General features: G+C 29.9%; 1 protein-coding gene across 1 annotated transcript in view; it reads left to right on the top strand.

Annotated features, from left to right (window-relative positions):
- The first annotated feature begins 7,166 nt into the window (after positions 1-7,166).
- Positions 7,167-24,265, top strand: part of LOC125067524 (lachesin-like) — a 36,569-nt gene continuing 19,470 nt past the window's right edge. The window contains exon 1 of the mRNA XM_047676182.1: positions 7,167-7,267. Coding sequence (XP_047532138.1) covers positions 7,186-7,267 — 82 coding nt within the window. The 5' untranslated portion in view covers positions 7,167-7,185. The remainder of the gene's footprint in view (positions 7,268-24,265) is intronic.

The following is a 24,265-nucleotide window of genomic DNA, read 5'->3' as shown; positions in this document are numbered from 1 at the left end:
ATCTTCATTCGTCATATCGATTGGTTTGTAATATGAAATGGAAAATTGCTCTTTGTCCTGCTGTAACGTAAAAATGCGATGTTTGTTTTTTTTATTAAGTGCTGGGGTAAGGATGTCCAATAGTTCATACATTCAATCCGATTTACTTTTATTATGTATGCAATATAGCTGCGTCAGTAAATATTATAAATATTAATAAATATAAATACTATGCAATAAAATATATTATATAAATCGTATAACATTTATCTTCCATTTATATTAATCAATGAGATTTTATTTTTAATTCTCAACTAAAAAACTGTAGTAGTTCACAAAACTTTCAGAAGATGGTCCTGTACCATGTGGTACGAAAAACATTTTAGTATGTTATAATATTATGATATAAGTAGCTATGCTTCCGCTAATATATAATTTTAGACCATATATATACGCTTGAAATTTTGGGTTTTTCTCTTATAAGTACAATAACGCTTAAAATATTTAAAATAATAATGAAAATATTTTTTTATTTTCCAATACAAATACCAATAGAACCCAATTTTATTTCATGAACTCGCATGACTTTTACTTTAAGGTCACCGTCAGGTATTGTATTTAAATTACGCAAAAGCTATTATCGTCGGCTAGCAGCTTGTTGTGAAAATACATTTTCATATAACAACAATTCCATTTTATTTCAAAAGAAAAACGGGCCAATAAAACGCATATTACCTCGCCGTTTTATATAAGAAAATTTGAAGAGAAAGGCTGTCTACAGAAACGAATGGTATTACAATTGTTGCCATTTGCTTTCGATGGTGCTTATGTCTAAATATTATATGTTTATGTTTCAAACGTAATAAACGTATATTTTATTCAATCTTCTAATAATATCTAATAACTTCTAATAATTAATGTATTTATTCGACGAAAACTAAGTAATTTTGTTCTAGCTCTGTTTTATATTACAATTCTTAATATTATGCTAATCGAATCATAATATTTTTACTATTACTACAAAGAAGTGAGTTTTGTTTGTTTTATAATGGATTCATAAAAAAAATTCAAGAAATCCAATTAACATGTTAATTTTACATAATGTTAGTTTTTACTTACGGTCGGAGGCTTTACGGTATATTTCTATGTTGTTTATTTTAAAAAAGGTAGCTTATTATACAGAAAAGATCTGATTATTTTATTTTTATAAGCGAATGGTTAAGATAAACAGCCTTTTAATGTCCTATTAAGCTTAGACATCCTCTCCTATTAACAAGAAGTTTAGCTAAATTTGTTTCTTCGTCAAATATTTTCATATATTTATTGGTATTGATTATATGTGAAGGGGAATTTAACTGATATCATTCAAAACGTACTGTACGTTCTGAAAAAAATTAATTGAATTTCATCCCAATCAGAAAGATAACGAAGACCAATTTATACCATACGCAATAATTTATAGTCCTCATTAAAATAAATTAAATAGTAATGGTAAAATTTTGTTAAATAAATACTATCGTGAATCAATTTATAAAACATAGCGAGGTAGGTTGCAGCCAAATATTTTAGAACTGTTTAGGTATATTTACAGTGATTGCTTAGCATATTTTTTCAAATATAATATTTCAATAGTCATCAAAGTAATGTTATTGCTTCATTCTTCCCGTTGTGTGTCGACTTACTAATACTGCGATAATATAATATGATTTTTTTTAATAATAATTTCTGGAATGGTCCAGTGAAACATGGAACATGGAACCTTCATGGAACTTCACACCTTCAAATTCACACGAATAAAACTGATCAGTACTTCATTTGTCCTAACAGTAGTAAGTTTATCTTGAAGTAAGCGATAAAGAAAAACATTCCGATTAAACCTGCATCTCATGAAATAAAATTAATAGGAGAAAATTATTTGTTCAGTTGTAAGCTATTAGCTTACTTCTGCTATGTCATTGTAATTGTAATAATCCTGTAAAATATTCTCGCATAAGTCATTACCTAACCAAAATTATCCAGAGTATATTTATCGAACAAGATTAAAACGCTTTATTTCACAAGATTAAAGATATGAAATAATTACGTCAACATTACGTAGCCGTCAAATTATTGATCAATATCTCAGGCCTACATTTAACAAAGGCCTGAGGAGAACACGAGAAAATTCATCAAAACTTTATTGAAGTTGAAACAATACATCAAGGCGCTAAAACATCGTAATAGCCCAAAGATTGATCGTTCGAGCTGCAAGCATTATCGGACGAAGGCATTGTGCCTCCGCAATGCCTTCGCCGCCTCCGCGCCTACTTTCAAAACCAAACAATAGACGCCGTAGAAAATCTATTCTGATCTAATTATTATTAGTTCGTGGAAAGAATATTTTCATTGAAAATAACAATCGCGCAATTCTAAACAGATTGTTGAATTAAAATACTTTCTAGATGTTTAAGACTTTTAGAAATGATATTTCTTGAAATTTAAAATAATATATTTATTTAAAATATATATATTTGTGCATTGTATTCGTAATACATGCGTTATTTATATGTATGACATATTTGCAGTTTACATATTAATATATTCAATAGAGTAAAAATATTTCATATTCTGACACAAACGTCAAAGTTGCGTGCTTACTCTACACTGATATGTAGTAACCCAATACATTGAAAAAAATTGAATTTACAACTTATTGCAATATACAATCAACAAACTATCAAATTAGTTTGAAGTTATACGTTATGTACAAAGCAACTTATAAATGTTCCACTATTGGACGCTCCTTAAGAATAATATAATCAACGCTGTTCTACTCCAAGATGGTGACATAAACATATGTCATTGATCTCATGATATTTCCTCAGAAATATTAACAATACAACCACATGGATTTAAATTCATTTAACATTGATGGGTTTTATCCATCCATCTCGGTTCTTCTGCCGGTTATATAATAAATGCATAAGTTAAATACGTTTAATATAAAAAAAATCTAACAAAGTAATCTAACAAAGTAATCTAACAAATGTACATATATTCGTCAATCCACTGTATAGTAGCGTGGTGGATTACGCTTATTCTTACGAGATGTAGTCATTAACAGCCGGCGGACCATATTTCACAATCTATTACTTAGCTATTTACTTTACTGAATTTTATTTCAATGTAATAAATTTATATAAAAAAATCTTAAACAATTTCTTTCCTAAGAAGCCTGCTTCAAACTTTTTATGTTTGAATATTGATTTGCTTTCAGAGAGTGATTCGCATTTTTTCATACCTAAATGTGCAAGTTTCTTTTCGCGATCACAAAATAAAAGTTTTTGTCGGAGCACTTTGCTTAATTCTTTTTAATGCGATAAATGTACCTCATCTATCTACTTTCTTGCTTTATCATTGTCTGATGAAAAAGTTAATAAATTAATATTAATGTATTTACGGAATTTCAATTAAGATAATATTAACCTAGTGAAAGCAACGTGACATCGTAATAGCCTCCGAGGCATATTTTCCCGTAATCGAATGAACAAAGATTCAGCAAGTCTATTTTATTTCTCCTATTCAACCAGCAATGTTTGGGATAGGACCCGTGAGTCAGTAGGCACGGCACGTCGTGTACCCTATCGCGAACTTCATACACTGCCCGGCGACATCTGCACATTTTCGACGTTATCGACTAGAGGACACATTTTTATAGGAACAAATTTAATCTAAGCACATGGAGGGATCAGTCTCAGGAGTGCCCTGCGCGCACGTGTCCCCGCGACGTGAGCACGGGCTAACGATTTTTCACAGAACGTTATTATGTGTCCGATAAAAGACTTTATCTGGAAACTGTGCCGTTGGCGTATGGACCCTTTTTGTGAGTATACATGATGTTCTATTTATTGAATGTTTAACCTTTGTAGAGATTAGCTTTATAACGAGAAAATATTTGAACAATCGTATCTGTACTCTAAATTTATTGTACATTAATTCATTACCAATAATATTGTCTCAACCTCATCATTCGTATGCTCAATTATTTATACAACATTTGTTTTTATAACCCACAACTCAAACTAAAATAATAATGTATTCCTGTCTATGAATTCTTTATCTTCTCTTATAGCTCTTGACTATCAAATACTATGGAAACACTGATGTCATTAAGCTTTTCCGACTTTTTCCCGAGGGCTCAGTGAGGATGTAGTATTGTGCGAAGAAAATTTTCTTAGAAAAACAATAAATTTTCTGTGAGCAACGCTCGAGTGAGTTTCGGTGTCGGCTGAGCGAGAGCACGCTCGCCATAATATATTGAATTTGAAACGAACAAACTTTAACGTTCTTCTCGCCGCGTGTAAAAAGATTTTCTCTAAATGTTTACAATGCAATTTTTTCACTTCGCGCGAAATGTCGTCAATACTACGATTGTGCGGTTTTTTTTAACACGTTTTTAAATCACTTCTGCTTTTTGTCACGTGCTTAAATAATTATTCTGTTATAAAGAATACATCCTTAATCATTTGAATTACTTTATATATTATGTTTTATAATTACAGGACCAAAGGACATAAAGATATTCTTAGATCTTATAGTAGATTATTATCGACCTTGATTAATTTAATCGAAGGCCTGTCCTTTACTTACTTCTTGTTTTGTATGGACTAAGTTAGTACTTGGTAATAAGTGTCTTATTCAATTGCCTAGTCTGCTAAACTAAACAATGATACTAGAAAAATTTAAAACTAAAACATGAATGAATTAAAAAACATATCTCTATTTTAAATCTTTTTAAAGAGTACGATCCCAACAAAACACTTTGTATCACAGCAATTTACCCGCGGTTAAACCACAAAAAATATTGGCGAGAAGGTGTGAGCTCTTCTGGCTTAATCTCCGACGATTTGCGAAGACGGAAAAAAGGGTTCCCGAAGCTTAGTCGCGACGGATCCCCTATATAACCGACCCGCTTTCTGTCCGCGCTTATCGTCGCTCAGCCCTATTTATTTGGTAATATACAATAATATTACCGTATATATCCAAATCAAGAGACTTTCGTACAAGATAGGATTTGCCTTCGTGTAATCCTTTAAGATATCCACATTCGGAACTATTTGTATTATTATAATATTGTATTGTTTATCGTAATTTTATTTTATCTTTTGCTAAATATTACGTTGAAAATTTAAACCAAAACAGACAAATCTAGACAGTAGAATATATCAGTTTATTTTAGTTTTTCAGAAAAGTCAGAAAGTCTCTACTTCTATTATGCACTATTATTATTATTACGTTTTATTATTTTTATGTTTTTACTATAAACAGTATAGATCAATATTTATTTTGTAGATGCTATATGAATATGTATATATATAAAGTATGTATGATACATATGTAATTTAAGTTAATTAATTATTAATTGCTGCCTTCATGGTTTTCTGTTTGACCTAAAGGTTGACTGGCAGAGAATGCCTTTAGGCATTAAGTTCGCCTTTTGTCACATTTACTTTGTGGTGTTCAATAAAGTAGTAAAATAAAATAAATAAAATTTTAATGAGACTTTTTTCCTCGCCTTTACGAGTATGAGTAATGATAGATATAAATCAACACCCAATTTAGACAATATTTTATTTAGACAGTCACGCTGAGTCAAGCAAACTACATTAGCCTCAATAAAATATATAAAAAAAGGTTACACTATCGTTCTAATAAAACGAGTTTGATGAAATACTTCTAAATGCTAGCACAGTATTGATACAACAAAACGTAACGAATAATCTATTAAATAAATAAGAAATTCATAAATTCACTGTTTCATGTATTCATAACAAATGCATGAATTTCAATTAACTACTTACGCGCAAAACTAATTAGTTATTTACATGGATGACAAACTTTGCGAATCGAATACCGAATCTAGATTTGATCATTATTTAGATACCAGTGCAATGTGATTATGATTTGAATTTATGATTTTTATATATTTAAGTATTGTATAATACATTATTCAAAATTATTAATCGTTTTAGTGATAGAAACTTTAGCAGTAATTTTTCTTTTATAAAATATACTACTATTAAGGTCGGAATAAATTGTCCTCCTTCATGACGATAACAAGTAAAGTCAGTGTCTAATGCGTATCACCTGTCGTTTTCCCACCGTATCTCGCCTTCCCACTGTGAAGTTTATGCGATTATATTAACTAGTGATAAAGCCTTAAATAACAACACCCTTGAGAATTCGGGTAACAGAAACACAACTAATACAACGCTACAAAGTTAACATTCCTGTCTAAAGTGTTAGTATTTATCTTTCTTAAAGGGTATTAAGATATAGATGTAGCAAATTCTGAAAACAAATTGTCGTAACAAGAAATTCGTTTTAATTCGTTATCTCTCTGATTAAATAGATCGAGCATAAAAATTTACTCAAATATTATATAAGCGGATACCGATATCGAGGTATACGGCTGAATATATAATTCAGGAAAGCTTTTTTCTCAAAAATACTATTATAACGACTTCTAAATTGAATTCCGTATTAAATAATAGATTCAATGTCAAACGAGGGGAAAAAATATTTTTGTTACTTAGCATGAATCTTTTGGCTATCTTATGAAACTTAAAATCTCGTCATAATTAACATTCATTTAAATTTGAGATTATTCATGGCAAAAAGCGAAGTTACTCCGATGGTATTTAATGCCGCACCTGCCCGAGGCGTCTTAGCGTGGCCGAAATTAATGCGACGCAAAGTCGGCAAAAGTCAATTACACTTTATTAAAACCGTCTCCATTTATATCAATTTGACGCAAACTGTTACAAATACTGGCAATGTTCCGTCCTTTCATTCGAGAGCGAGGCGGGGCTACGCAAGCGCCGCGAGCGTAGAAGATTCGTAGACAAAGCGGCGAGGTTCTGTGTAGCGCGGGCAGTACGTAGCCAGAGCGGCCCGAGGCTGCCGCCACGCGCCCCGACACCTTAACGCCACTTTGTACGGCGAACGCGACCACGATTTCGCTGTTTGCCGCCCGCTCAACCCACAACCACTCAATGAATATTTAATCAAACCGATATCTACGTCAAGCCGGCAAATCAATGAGCGAATCCTTCGCCACACCAACAAACTCTTGACAACACTTTTGTTGACATATCACCAATAGATACAAAAGTTCGGAGTTTCCTTCTTTATAATGCTGATGGGTTAAATAAATATTAAAACAATATGAACTGCCTGGGATGCGCTTGGCAGTCTGCAGTAGTATTATTACTTTTAATGAATGCAAGTCCTGTTACATCATCCGACGGTAAGTTTGAAAAAAACTAAATTAAGTTATATTTTAAAATTAATATTAACAAGTCAGTGTATTTTCACCAACATCATCGCTGCTGTATAAAGTGTTTAATTTTTTATTAATTATATAACCATATTAATTAAAATTTTAATTATTGTATTGATTTTAAAATACAATACAATTTGTTTCATTTACACATTTCTAAGCTCACTCCTTATCTTGTTTATTCTATCGAATAAGAGAAAATAAATTTTAGCCGCGATAAAACTTTTCGTCTTACAAAGTTAGCAGTTTTATTTATTCTCTTGTTTTCCTTTTTTGCAACAACTTCATATTTTAAACTTTTGATAAACAAAGTTATCCTTTTTATGTAATAAAAGGCTAGTAGAAGATATAATTTTGAAAAAGTTTTGAGAAATACAATTTAATTAGTGATTATCAATTGCTTAAATTAATGAAAGTTTCGTTGATTTACGATACAAGTTAGTAAATCGGACGGAAATGTGCCTGTATTACCTGCAGTGGGATTCCATGTGAAAAGTTCAAAATAAAGTTTACAAACGGATGGATTTCATTATTATGTTTCTTGTAGCGAGCAATGGATAAAAAATGCTGGCCGTTGCAGCTGTCAATTAGAAGCAATGTTTAGTGTCGTTTACCAATTTTTAAAAAGATATAAAGTTCATGTAGTTGTTTTTATTTAAATAGAAATGGAAAGAAAATCACACGATACATACGTAGTTATTATTTTTTTTTTAAAAAAAGTTTACTATACATGCTTATATTTTTTAAGTATTTCATTTTTTTATATAAACACACGTGACGGAACTTTTTTCTTAAAGTAAATATTTCAATAAATAAAAACTTTTTTTTTATATTCAACCCGTATTAAACACACATAACTTTTTGTATGTTTGTATACTCGTACGCAAAATATTGACATGAAGTCTATGATTTTACTGGACATAACTAATTACCCCGTAAGCAACAATAATTAACTTTAACACTTGCAAAGTCTAACGAAAGTTAAAGAAGACTCTTGTAAACATGACACTTTGTTAATGTTCTACTAATAAAACTGTAATGAGGTTATAGGCAATAAATAAAAGTTTTAATACTGTTCTGAGGTTCAGAAATGTCTTTATCGAGAGATAAAAGTGAGAAAATCATTAATTATATAATTGTAATCCTAAGAGACACATATTCTCTTAAGTTGGAAATATTTTGTATCTAATATAATTATTGTATTTCGATTTCTTTGCTAAAATATAGTTAATATAAATAATAATTTGTGTTTTTATTATCTTATGTGGCTTAATAGCACAGACCAGTTTAATCAAATTGTATATTAAATTATCTGTAACGTTGTTGATTACAAATAAATCTTACATCATAAAAAAACTACGTGATACATACACCTCTTAATTCAAAAATATTAAAGTAGTTTAAAATAATTTAATTGGTTTGTAACAATGATAGCTGGAATGTATAAATACTTTCTTTTTAATTTTGTTAAATATAAAAATAACCCTTTTTTATGTAACAACGTACTTATTCATTTGAAGGTGACTTGCTTAAATTGAAGTATTGTAATTTAATACATAAGTTATAACACAGATTTCAAATTTGTACAGTTAATATAATAAAATACACATATTGATTAATCATCTTTGTTCGTCATTGAGTGGGATGTCAATAACGTTTGTTTGTTCTAAAATAGTTTTTTTTTTGTTTATTTAGTATCAATTACTAAAATAAAAAGAATCGATATTAATTGTATTTGCTTCCCATTTTACGATTTATCTGGGGGGATCGGAATCGAAAGCTACATGAATAATAATATAACAGAGTCTTTCTGTAAACAATAATTCTTTTGCTATTGGGTTAGTTTATAAGTGTAAAACGCTTGTAAATTGCTCTACCGTTCTATGCATTTCACTATATTTGAAGAATGCTTAAGATTTATCTTTGAATCCCTATTTTGTTTAGTCGAGCTCAATTTATCTTACATTGCCTTACATTTGTGTCCATATTTTTCTTATTATCGAATTGTAAGAATTGTTTGAATAAATAAATAATAAATATCTGCTAATAAACATGTGGCCCTAGTAGCTCTACCATAAATATGATAAATATATCCAGGAAAAGGAAACTCAAACATTATTTACCGAGGCTTGAAAATAATATTTGTATTTTTTTTTGGTTGAAATAACATAACTATCAATTTCACCAAATAACAAAACAAAACTCGAATATTGATCTTATACACACAAAAAGCAAAACAAACGAAGTTTCTTTACATATATATTTTTTTATAAATATATTTACTTATGATGTTTAATGACCGACAAATATTGAGTAATTTGTCCATGGTTGTAGTTTTTTTTATTGTTGATGACTGACTTGGATGACATCGCACCGAGCGTCTGAAGCAATACTAAACAATTTCAAATGTATCTAATGAGCTGGACATTAAAACGCATGGTCCATTCATTGATAAGCTAAAAAATAATTTAAAAAACGTGTCTACTAGACTGACTCATAATTCTGGGACCTCAAGAGCTGGTTTAAAAAACTCAAAGGCTGAGTCTTGCTATTTAAAAAGGTAATAGCGTCTTGCTTACAACACCATATTGCCTTTTGGTCGGAGCGCTTTTCATATATTGTGTATTTTTATATCTACTAAATTGGTTGTAATTAATTATATTTATACGAAAATATATTTACCCAGTATTATGTTCTATGGAAATTTGATAACATTGTTTTGTATCAATAAATCTTAATTATACGAATAGTAATCAATTAATAAGAAGGCTCTGTAACTAGGCAACTACATAAGAATAATGTTGATTTTACTAACATAATGTTAACGTGAAATGATTAAAACGAATCAATCAGAGGAGAAGAATACGATTAGTTTATGGAAGGTATCCTATCTGTCACGGTATTATTTTTATAATCAATCATAACAAATCTCTTTTATTCAATCTTTTGAGTGGAGTATTAAGGAAAAAATATTTTTAAATAAATAATATAATAATTTACTTGATGGTAGGGTTTTATGCAGGCCCGTCTGGGTATGTATCCACTCATATATTTTACCGCCGAACAGCAGTACTCATTATTTTTGTGTTCCGGTTTGAAAGGTGAGTGAGCTAACTACAGGCACAAGAGACATAATATCTTATTTCCCAAGGGAAATAGCGATGTAAGGATTGATTAATATTTCTTACAGCGCCAATGTCTATGGGCTCCGTAGTGGTGTCCGCTTACCATCAGGTGGCCCTTGTGCTCGTCCGCCTACATATACAATCATTCTCCTAAGATATCATTTATATATATATATATATATAATGATATCATAGGAGAATTATTATATTGAGCCATTATTATTGAGCTATTGTCCTTCAAAAAATACGTACTAAGCTATGGCACATATAAATTTGTTACCATAGCTATGAAACCGTATCATTTGCGTGACCTGACCCCAGTTTGACAAAATTATTCCATAAGATCTCATAAAAAGTTTTAATTCATCTATAATGCTTATCGACGCTGATTCACTTCCCTACTTCACATTGGGGACTATCATTAATCATATAAACTAATCACAAAGCAATATATGTGTGGCACAGACAATATAATATATCTATCATGATTTCTAAAATTGATCTTTACGTCGTATTGACTGCAGTGAATAATCCTAAAAAATCAATTTCATAAATTAATAAAAAATAAATAAAAAATATTTTTTATACGTTTATTCAGTATGTGTTACTGAACCATTAATCCAATTGTGTATATTGGAAAGTAGTTCTGCATACGCCCGCGAAGATTCCTGGCCGAAAAAAAAAACATTTCTTTGTGAGTGTACAAAACAAATTATGTCTTAGGTAGTTGAAACTAAACTATTACAATCAGGGAAGGTATTCTGTAAGAAGAAACTCGAAACTTACCACAGAACACGAGTGTAAAGCGATAAAAATGTGATAAGCGAAATCGACTGTAATTATAATAAAATTTATAGGAATCACGTATCAAAATGACAAATCACTATAAGTCGTTTGTCAACATTTCACGAGTGAGATACGAAGTGAATTTTTACAGAATCTCTCTAGAGTATTCTAAATTTAAATAAATATATAAATTAATAATACTTTATGATTTAAGTATGAAAAAGTTGAGCATGTTTGCACATGGTTTTGTATAATTTTCGAATTCATTAAAGCGAATAAGCAAAGACATTTTTCTTTACATGGTTTAATCAAATGAAATTATTATTTTTTTATTCATCAGCATGTTGATTAAATATGTTTATTATACGAGACACACGTATCTTTGAAGCATATTACCCCAAGAACGAGACTTAAAAAAGTAAAGAATGATAAAATGAAAAATATAAGGATGAAAAACTTAATATTATTTTATAAAATCTTTTACATACTAGTATTTAATTTACGTCAATACCATATAACCCAGTTTCGCTCAAGTACCATTCAGTTTTTATTCCATAATACTTCATTCCATATATATATCTAGAAATGTCTTCACTCGTACAAGGATAGTCTGTCCGTCATTTATTCCTTGTATATTATTAACATCCATATCAGAAGCAACGTGTTAAATGGCCACTGCTGGGCTAAGATCTCTTCTCTTCTTTTAAGGAAAAGGTTTGGAGCTTATTCGACCATTTTCGAATGTCGATATTTTTTAACAGATTCTTACTAGACATATGTAGATTTTATGAATTATAGCTACATGAAAATGACGCTCAGATTTGAACATGCGAACTTCAGTCAAGATTCACTTATTCAAACCACTGGGCCACCTCCTGCTCCTCATTAAACAATTGAAATGTCTCCTTACTAAGAAAGTTGAAATAAATTTAATTTAAACAACGTTATAATACTTTGTTAAAATTAATTAAGTTTGCTTGTGGCTTAATTATTTCCTGTCATTTATTTCTGAAAGATACAGTGACAATAATATTTAGTAGATAATCTTCGGTTGTTGGTATGCTAATAATTCTCGGTATAATTTTTTCATAGTCAGTAACAAGACTTGAAACGCGAATACTGACTGCGCTGCAAAAATTAAAATATGTCAAATAAAACAAAAACAACGTTGACGATGAGTATAAGATCATAAAGTAACCTGCGACGTCGCGGATCAATTGAATAAGCAGTTTTAATCTTGCAAACAGACAAAATCGGTTTATATTAATTATTATTATATAAACCGTTAATATTACTATTAATGTCTTTTATACTTTTAAATCTTTGATGAACTCATAAATTTATTTGGAGGATTGTCAAGGTGGATATCAAAAAATCATCGAATTTATTTTAAAAATAAATATTTCAATCAACATTTATTAATGTTTATCTCATCATATAGAAAACATTAAAAGTAAATAAAAGTCCGTAACTTGGGACATTTACGGTCAAAGACTGCTAATGGGCACAGATCCTCCTTTTAACCTCCTTAAGCTTTCAAGCTTATTCCAGCTGTTCTAATGCGGATTCATGAATATACATATGACAGAAACACATCCACTACCAAGCACGAGATGTCATTAGGGCCAGATTATCCATTAGACAGTGAAGCAACTACCTAGGTGCCCCGCATCTGCATCGGCTAGTGGCCCTAGGCAGAGCCTTTTTTATTCTATATGATTGGGTGATATAAAACCCTCGTAATATATACGTTTATTCATTTAAAAAATGTAAAATATTTCCAGAGCTAAATGTTTTTTTTTGTTTACAAACGATGAAATTGTTTTGATGTAAAACTAAACCCAGTCGCAATCTACAATAGTTAGAGGTATACATTAATAAGTTTAATAGCTGTTTGTAATAATAGTGTTAATTTTGAACATCAATTTGATTTTCACAAATGATCCATTAGTCGTCTAACCACTGGGATTGTTGTAAGTTATGAAAATTATATATGAAACGCGTCTAACAATTGTTGGTTAGTAATTTATTTTGTAACCAAGAAATATTACGTTGTTATATAACTAGCACGTTTTTTTTTTCTTTAGCAAATGTTAAGACTGAGCGTAAACAAAGACTGTTGACACTATAAGAACGAAAAAACTCTTCTTACAATCGTTATACGCCATTTACCAAGAAATATCATTTGTTTGTGATTTCACTGGCCCACTCACCATTCAAACTGGACCGCGAAAATATACCTATTGCTGTTTGGAGTTCGTATAAAAAATTGATCTGTACCAAGCCCTATCACGGATAAAATCCAAGGACATTACAATAATATAGCGTTTAGATAAACTTATAAAAGACTGATTTTGGAATATACTATTAATGATTTACTCATAAACAAAAGCCTATTATGTTAAAGGGTAAAGAATAAAACATATATATAACTTAATATATTCGACAGAAGAGTTTTATATTATTCAAACCTGCTTTGATTTGTTTATTACCAAACTATTACAGCTCTTTAAAAACAGATTGTAAACAAAGTTATGTATCTCGTAAAAATACAATTTTATTCGTCTCATTACAAATACGGCGGATAAGCAACAACTACTTAAAGCCAAGAAGATAAATGACCAAGAAACGCCCAGATCCTATTTCGTGTACGGATTGTAGAAATAAAACTAATAGAACTAAAAAGGATTACTGGGCGGCGTAAGTTTTTTAGTTGTATTCGGCATAAGTAATATTTTCGTTACATGTTTGAAATAAATATTTTCTAGGTACATGTGTAGCTTGTATCTTTCCAATTTATTTTTAAAGAACTTATAATTAATTTCACAAATTATTTCCTGATGCTACAAATAGCAGAATTAATTAAAAAAAACCTTCCAAGTCAATAAAGAAGTCTTATGGACTCTACGATGTGCAACTCAAACTTATATTTTCATATGAATACTATATTTACAACAATTTGTAATCTTGAAACTTTGATTGTGACGCTTCTTGGTAAAAATACGTGCATACACATTGAAATAACGTTAATACAAATTAACAATATTAAAAAAAAACAAGGAACGGACAACACGTCTGTCAAAGATATATTAAAAAAAAATACCGAAGTATAATTTTAGTCTTTTAGTTTTTTTAAGCATACCAAATTATTATTATTACCGAGGTCTGTAGTAAATGAAAAGTGTAATGTAGTGAGTGAAAGTGATGAATTTCAGAGGATTTATCATATGTTCCAAATTATGAGGTAACTTTTATTAATCCAATTATTATTCATATTTACAACGTTAACTATATATATATATAATATTTGTAAATATTTCAACACCACTGTCCTTTACGAAAGTGAACTCTTTCACTTTATACTTTCTTGTCCAAGGAGTTCAGGTAGACTTTTAGTATGCGACGCTTTATATGCTGATACACTGCCCCGATTCATATGAGAAAAACAGTTTTAAGAGCCAGAGCCAACCAGCGGAAAAAACTGGTGCGAACAAACGATGCAAATATTTTGCTTATTCTTTATACTATTCTTCTTATATTTTAAATTATGTCTTCCTTTTGCAGTTTAAAGACTTGGATCTTAGAACAATAGGTGTAATATATAATAATATGGAAAACTTCTATTAAAATTATAACACCTCTGGTGACGAGAAGGCGGGTTAAATTTTTGCCCAGAAGATCGGAACTACGATTCCACGGGGAAATGCTGCTGGATATGATTTGTACAGTAACTATTTTTATTTTTTATTTATTCATAATATCCTTTTAATAGTGGAATTTGATATAACAGTTTGAAATGAATAGAATGCGACACCGCTTGACCGATTACTATCAATCAAGTCAATAAATCCACCATGGGACAAGGTATTCGTTTATATACTAGAATTCCACATATATTTTTATCTTTTCCAATTTTAAAAAATATATATTATTTGATTGACAAAACTTTGTATTTAAAATGTTGTAAAATACAACTACATTTCTTGTGTTGAATTTCGAGATAAAATCAATACTTCGAACCATCGGAAAATAATTTTATTTAGCCTGCTTGAATAAGCAATATATTAATTATGATAAAAAAAAAAACTAAAAGTTGAAACACATATCATTGAGAATTTTTTTATACAACCCACCTTGTTATAACTCTCCTCTAGGCGGGACTACAGTCTGAAGCATATAAACTTCTTTATAATATGAACACAGGCAAGATAAGGTCTACGGGGTTGTACTAGTAAATATAAATAATCGAATAACATTGATGAAAGTAGGCTGTTAAAAAAATGTAACTAAAATAATTTATATATGATTATATAGTTCATGTTCGCATCTTAACAAACCTATTCCGAACATTTCAATCACTCAGAATTATTTTTATTTTCTTTACTTCGTTCAATGAAATATAAAATGAACATAAAAGGCAATATTTGTACAGCCTAAAATGAAAGAATCTAAAATAACAATATCGATGTTTCCGTATCAACACATGATTCAATATCCTTTATAGTATATTTTTTTGAATTAATTTGAAACTTCGTTAACAAAATTTTTCTAACCTAGACTTTGAATTTTAATGCAGTTTTTTGTAACTACAAAGGGCATATGATTTCTGCCCGGATGTTCATCTTTTCCCGCATAACTTCTAAACAATTTATCATAATTCAACAAATGGGTAACGTTCGAAGCGTCTTGATCGTCCGCAGCTTATGGGCTATGACGTCACTTTGACTTTTATATTCTTCTCTCTAGATTATATAATATCCTGCATTTATGGAGAGACAAAGGAAAGGGCTTAATTCAAAAATATAATTATTAATAGCTCTTGCTCACTCCTCTGCTTGAATTATTATAATAATTGCAACGGTTAAGTTTAGAAATATGAGTTGGTAACAAGTTAATGTATAGAACTTATTCGATATTCAAATTGGTATAATTATATTTTTTCTTTTTATTAAGTTGTATGTAGTTTGTAGGTACTTCCATGAAAATAAAAGAAAACACCTTTATAGGTATAATTTGAAATCGCAACACATATTTCGCGAAACAACGCTTTCACACAAGAGCAGAGCCGTACACACCAACGAACATTATTCATTTGAAGTCTGTATTATTTTTGTCAAAGTGAGGAGTGTTCAATTTTAAAGACCATAGATTTATTTAAAGGGACGCATGAGATGCATGCGTCCTTTTAAAAATCCTTGCTTTGCCTAGCTATATGATGTGATATTACTGTACATGTGGATAGATTGCTGAACTATTTATTTTGAGCTTGTTTACGAGTTATAGTCCGATAATATTATATACGGCTAAACGAATAGCTAGAATTAAATATATATATATATTCACAGAATTTTTATGTTTATAAACGATTTGCACAATTAATAATAGAAAGGTTCAATTACTCACAACTATATTAGCGCCTAATTGTTATGAAAACAATAAAAGCTTTAACAAAGCAAAATTTATTATCATTATTAATACTATATACTCGTTGAGCGCCGAACAACTGGCATATTTTTCACTACGTCTGCTTCGACGTTGATATCTATAACGCCATTATTCAACGGATTAGCTTTTTGCTGGATGATCCGTAGAATATTCAAAAGGGTATTAATGGATTTTGTTAAATCTGTATGAGTGTTGCTCTAAAATCGACCTCTATCTTCAATATTCATTGTTCTTTACTCAATTCTATTTGCTTACTCTGTCAATAAACAAAAGAATGAAACGCAAACATGGAGCGGATTAGGGAGGGACAACAAAAATAATATATTTTGATTTAAATAAAAATGCAATTTTCGATATTTAAATTGAACGATGAATAAAATGAATGATTTTTGTGGCTGTAAAAGGTTATCCGATGATATAATATAGTCATTCATTTTATTACTTTAATTGTTTACCGAAAAAGACATCCGAAAAGCTATTTAAATAAAAACAATAAATTCTATTATCATATTCATCTGTCTTGACCGCAGCACCAAAGTAAATTACTATCAGACTAAAGTTGGATGAACTTTCAGCGCTCGCTCGGTTCAAAACTTACCTAGGTTGGTACCTTGTGTATGATTATTTGCGAGTTGCCAGCGCTATGCTTCAATTTGTTACTCAACTCGGGAACGCCTTTGGAACTTGCTCTCGCTAGAATGCCAGTTCATTGCAATGCCAATTGCCACATAAACAAGCCTTGCTAACACCAGCTATGCGGCCGTGATAGCAAAACTTTTCCGTTCACTTTTCTCATAACATATCATTAAAATCTCCGTGCTCGGAAAGTCTTGACTAAGACTTCTATGTATTTGAAATTGGTTCTTATTAATATATATATACTAAAAATAAACCTCTATTATTTAAAACAACGAACCACATCATATTATATGAAAAAAAACTATTTAAAGTGTTCCATAACTTAGCAACAATGCCTTAACTTTAACTATCCCAGTATTACAATACTATTGTTTGTAAATTTACCTAACTTACATCTAGTTTTAGTATCCTTTTTAATTTATGCATCTAACAAAATGTTGTAATTTCGAGAATGAATCATGGGAAGAATGTTCCCGCCCGCGGCTCGACCACGCGGTTGGAGATTTGTCAGATATTAATTACTCTATGTCCTCGATAATGTGTATGCAAATATTATGATAATCCAATGAGAATAAGACGTTAAAGAGAATCAAAGAGATAAACTCACTCAGATATTTATAATATTTACATATAGGTAGGCTTCATATATAATTATGGATATGGAAATTTTATAGGGCAAATTTCATGAGTTATATATAAAAGTAATGGTAATTCAATAAACTGTCTTGCTTTTTTATTTCTTTCAAAGAATTAATTATATTACAATATAGAGTACCTTAATAAAGTTATTGTGTTAGCCAACCTAACAGCAAGTTCCAACTCGGCAAGTCGAAACGTCCTTCCTGTGGCAAAGTATTTAATAAAATACTGCGGTAATTTTTAACTATGCCGCTCTGTATATTTAAATCTTAAATTAAATAAATAAAATTTATCATACAAGTCAAGAATAAATATATGACAAAACATTACACACTTAATTTGAGAATAAGGGCTGTTACCAGTTATTCTCAGTAGAACCGCTATTTCAAACAATCGGTTGTTTTATATTCAATTTAAAAAATAAGGCTTATTTTTTATTTGTTAATTGTGAAAAATACTTTGCTACAATTAGTCCAGACCTTTAGTAGTTTTAACTAAAAAGTTTTATTTTCTTTTGTTATTTTTAAATATTTTCTCTAATTCTGTACTAAATATAATGTATATAGCAGTATATATGTAGCAGTACTATTAAATTGTGTTATGCTTTTTTATCGTACAGTCTAAACTGACTGCTCGGAACATTATTTCATCAACCCTCTGTAACTCTTCAATACTAATACATTTTTTGGTAATAAAACTGAACTGTTTTATAATAAAAAGACATTTAGAAAATTAATATCATAATACAGACAAACTAATTTTAACTAACTTAACATAGTTTTAGATATATTGTACGATCTGCATGCTCCAAGTTATCTCCCCAACTCCGCCTCCCTGTCACTCATTTCTAATCCCACTATTTACGGCTAATTTGTTCTGTTTACACTATTGTGTATATTTTATATTTTTATAATACTTTTATGTCATAATACAAACCAAACTACATTGAAATATACATATACATTCAAATTGTGGTGTTGAAATTGACAAATCCTCAACGTTTATTGTATAGTTCTATTTCATCCAGATCCGTCGATATTATTTTTGATTACATTGTCATAGCAAATTTATATTAAATATAAAGCGATCCTTTGACTTAAAAGGAATAAATTACTATGCCCAACCAAACCCAATTCTACTTAATAAGATAAAGTAATGGAATGAGAATCTTCAGATGAATATAAATTGTTTTTAGTTTATAGCGTTAATAAATTATATATACGAAATAAAAAACACGTCATAACTTTTTATAATTTTTTTCAATCAAATGTTTTTTGGTGAAAACTAAAACTAATTAAGTGGTTAGATTATTTGTGCAAGCGCATCTATGTTGGTACAACGCATTCATTTATCCTACCATCAGACAGCAATGCTGTGTATTGCTGTGTTTCAGATTAAAGGCTAAATGACCAAAGAAGTGTAATTACAGGCACAACAAAATCGTAGTTCACATGGCTGGCAATACATCGGCGGCGTGCGGAATGCTTAACATTCCTGACAGTAAATGCCGACGAATGATCGTGATCAGTTACCATTAGATGGATCGTGATCAGTTACCATTTGCCCGACGGCCTTCCTTTGTGAAAAAGTAAAATAAGGATTATTATGTATACCAGTTTTGTCTGGATATGTTTATTTTTATACAAACTGATTTCCGCCAACTTATGTTTCTACTATCATCTAGGTATATTTTGTCTTTGAAGCTACAGGCTATAAAGTTTTTACGAATAAAACTACTGTTTATTTATTTATTTATTTTTGAAGAGGGTAAGCAGTAACCTTTTCATAACATTTCACTTTTCTATACAATTAATAACTAAAAAAACATTATTCTCATAACACACACATTATACGTACAAATAAAACAGACACTACCAGACATTGTAATAAAACAAAAGAGCAACAGGATATAATTATAAAAGAAAATTATTATTCGACGTAATAATTGTAGATTTTTTTAAATCAATAACTATAAGACCTCATAGTTTTATGATTATAAAAAAAATAGTAAGTAAATAAAGAAATACTTAATATTGTCTTAGAAATAAATCAATCTCATGTTTTTCTCGATGTGTTTTATTTTAATCTAATAATGATTGACATACACTTTTGCTTAGTATTTTTTGAGAGTTACACGTTACTTGCAAACTTATATCTAAAGTTTTATATTTTTTACATTGCCAATGTCTAGACATTCGCTAAATGGTAAGTGGTAACCTAGTGACCGATTTTAACGTTTGCTTTTCCAAAACAAATTGAATAAAAATATAAACGGTTTCAGCGAAATAAAAAAGTCTAATCTTTCAGTATATTTATATACTGAGATTTGATTTTATTACTTGTTCTTAATTAAATCAGTCTTCAATTCGTATGTAAATAAATGTTTTACAAGATAATTATAATATTAGAAAGTCGTGACTAAATTTAATTAATAATGTTATCTGTATATGGATTATTTATTATCAATGTTCAATATGACCACCCATCTCATCCCGTGGGGTCGTAGAAGTCTTCTCAAATGAATATTTACAGAAAAACGACTAGCAGCGATCGCCAACCCGCCTGCAAAGCGTCGTGATTATGGTATTATGCCCCCTATGAGTCGCTGGGTCAAAAGAAAACGCATCACGTATGGGAAACGCCTAATACATTTTTTAACAAAAATAAAAAGCTTTTGTTGTTATTCTGACTGTGATAATTAATAAAAGATGACTATAATCATACAATGTAGATAAAACTAAAATAATCCAAATTATGTCAACTTATTTTTTTTTTATAATAAATAAATTATCAAACTCACAATAATTATATATAGTAAAACAAAATCAAAAAGAAAATTTTCTCTAATTTTTAACCGATTTGTTGATCCTTTTTATTATATAGGCTTATAACTAGACATTAAAATCATTTCTACTTATAGAAACGATTGCACCTCCTCGGTAATCTCCTCTTAGAAATCGTCACTCATTTTTCTAAATGCGCCATTATATTTAAGCAATGCGTATTTTAAAACTGACAAAAAAAATTGCCGTTATTGGAGCTTATTAAATCACAAAACGCTATAATGACAACATAATAAAAAGATTTTAACATTTCTATTAGTTATTTTTAAAAAAATTTAGATTTGTTAGGTTAGGTTAGTAATACTACATAAACAATATAAATTATTCACATATGATCTAAGTAAGTAACTACTCAGATGATATATGATTTTTTACAAATTATTACTTATTAGCAGCGTAGTAATAACCCGTCAATGTCCTAGAGCGAGCCATATATCTCCTTTCCTCTTTAAGTATAGGTTTATATAGCACCGCGCTGTACCAAATCGTATTGAGAGATATACATTTAGCAAATATAAAGCTAACCCATGCACGTTTACTAACTATATGTCCTTTACTGAGTACGAGATGAATTATAAACACAAATTGTGGACATGAAAGTTTCGTTATGCTTACCCAATATTTAATTAACGTGTTTTTGACTGTGATGGTCCAGCAACTAAAACATGTTACTTGACAAAATTTTACGTAGTTGAGCAATTATAAAACTTTTGCTCACTTAGCATCGATCTGTTATTACACTCGCTGCACCGCACGCTTTCGATAAGTAGATTACATAGTGATGTGCCGAGCGTCGAGCTCACTCTAAAATCTGGTAATTAGGTCGCCTTAGTTCACCTGAATGTTCATATCACTCATAAATTAATTTTGTCTATTTTTATTACTTTCTGAACCAAGGCTTTTTTATGTCGCCATGTACTGAATTTTCGTTAAATATTTTATAGCTTCGATAACTATTTAAATATGATTTCATCATTATCCTTAATTAAACCTGCCGGTTCTATTTTAGTAACAATATTAAATTCAATAAATTTAAAATGATTTTAGGCAAGTATCTTAGAATTCAAATTATATATTTTATTGAAGAAAAATGTTTCATTTACAAACAAAATAAATTCCATAACAAATTATTATTATCAACTGTGGAAACATGATAATTTATGAATGCAGCTAAAACACTAATTAGTTCATAGGGGAAGGTATCCCGCAGCACACAGTACTTTGTGCTTCATCTCACGCCTCCCCTCTATCTAATGAAGCCAATTTTCGACGCCCGCTCCACCTTGCTTTTCTTTTGAATTTTCTCGTGTATTTTCCTTGGCATCCATCTCCTTCCGTGTTTCCGCGTACGCAGATTACTTTTGATTTCAAATTCCACTGCCATTGATTTAGTGAACAACAGACTATTTGTCACGTTTCGCCTCTCCGCTCGTGCGATTAGAATGAAATTTTATTTTTCTTTCTAAAGTCTAATGGATCTAACAAACGCCACGCTTAAATATGCACTATAAGTTTTTTCCTCTAAGGATTTTCTACTGGATTATTTTTATATCCCCTAAAAAATTTTGTTCATCATTCATTATAGGTTTAAAGGTGTTTATTTGTAGAAAAACAAATGCTTAAAGAAGAGTAGCAAGAGTTATCTAAATTATAATGTCATCCGGACCGATTGTAGCCACAGAGCCAATCTTTCTGGAGACTACTCAACTACGCAGGATATTTTATAGTGGACAAGTGTATGTAGTCACTCACGTTCACTCTCATAACCCAATGGAATAATAAATCTGAAACGATCGGAAATAATTTAGGCGAAGGACCTACGGCTTTACGTGCGTTATGAGGCAAAGAAGTGTACACTCTTAAATTTTCCAAAGAAAAACTCAATAACTTCCTGTCGGCCCTATCTCAACCCAGAATATCGATATCTAGCTGATATAAGGCAATAGATCCCGAAGTTCTGGGGTAATTTAACTACTTATTATATATACTATTTAAAGACACAAAGAAAATCTTTTGGATTTACCATTGGTTCACGTTACACTTACATACATGGTGTACCCAATCTTAACAAGTGCAAAAAGTCAGGATTTTAGCTTTATGTACAAAAAAGTCAGATCAATGACTACTTGTTAACCTTAAAATATATTGGGAAACTTTTGATGATGAATGTTTCCCTATAACATTTAGCACTGCTATGCTCTGAGCACAGATGTGTAGAAAAGCGAAAGACTCTTTCAGTATACAGGGTCTTTCATGTCTAATAAAAGGGGGGCGAGATCGAACGCTATAATTAATTATATTAGTTCCGTTTGGAGTTGAAACACTTGGACCTTAAGTTATAGTGCAAAAAAATTATTAAGAGTTTAACCGTCTTATCTCCTCCACTAGTGACAGGAGGGCTGAGTCATTTTTTCTGCAGAGGATCGAAATTGTAATTCGCTGCTAGCATTCTTGCACCACTCAACGCTGTCATGATTTGTGCAGTAACTATATTTAATTGTTATATGATTTGACGCCTAATTAAGATCTTAATGTAAATATATGTTTTATCTATTATCAGATAAGATTATAAGATCTTTAAATTATCTATCTTTTATGTAAAAAAACTGTAATATTAAAAAAAAATAGTCTAAAGACCTAAACACCTACACGAAAATAAATCTCTTATTTTTATCCTACGACCTTTTACAGCCGAGATTCAACATATTCGGAACAAAAAAAGAAAAATAATATTTATTACGGTATAATAGAGAATATAATATCAAAACAATATAAAAAGAGACATTGAATCGCATACGGAAATTAATTAGTAATATAAATACTCAAAAGTGAGAGGAGCCTTTACCCAGGAGTGGGACATTCACTGGCTGTAACTTTTTTATATAAATACTGTAATAAATATATAATTGAGAATTAAGGAACTTTTATATATTATTTATGAATGAGACATTACGTTAATTAATTATGAATTTTTATTAACTGCCTTCATAAAAGAAGGTTCTCTATGCAACTCCTATGTATGCATGTCCGTGATTTTCTCAAAAATTACTGGTCCGATTTGGACATGATTTTTGTAGGGTATAATGAAGACCTTAAACGATAAACTTTGAACTTCTTGGAGAACTACCCATGATCGCAGTGATCGTATATCTATTGATATATATGTTTTATTTTCACCATTCCATAACATAATATTACACCTATACTATAATTATATCCATATTATTTGGTGGTATAAAATATTTGTTTCTAATCGTAAGACATATGTATATCATTGAATAATAATCATAGTATATTGTGTCATTGAAAATAGAAAAAAAATAGACACCAATAAAATATAAAAAAAATAAAAATAACTGATTTAATTAAACATCATATATAATGTTATTTTTTTTAATGAAAAAAATCACCTTCAAAATTACTAACTCGAAGCGAAAAAATAATATTTTATTTACTTAAAAATAGTTTAGGATCTAATAACAAAGCTG

The sequence above is a fragment of the Vanessa atalanta genome, chromosome 11, assembly GCF_905147765.1.
Source record: "Vanessa atalanta chromosome 11, ilVanAtal1.2, whole genome shotgun sequence".
In the NCBI taxonomy this organism is placed as follows: Eukaryota; Metazoa; Arthropoda; class Insecta; order Lepidoptera; family Nymphalidae; genus Vanessa; species Vanessa atalanta.
Note: the sequence above shows the minus strand (reverse complement) of the source record. Positions and strands in the feature narration are given on the sequence as shown.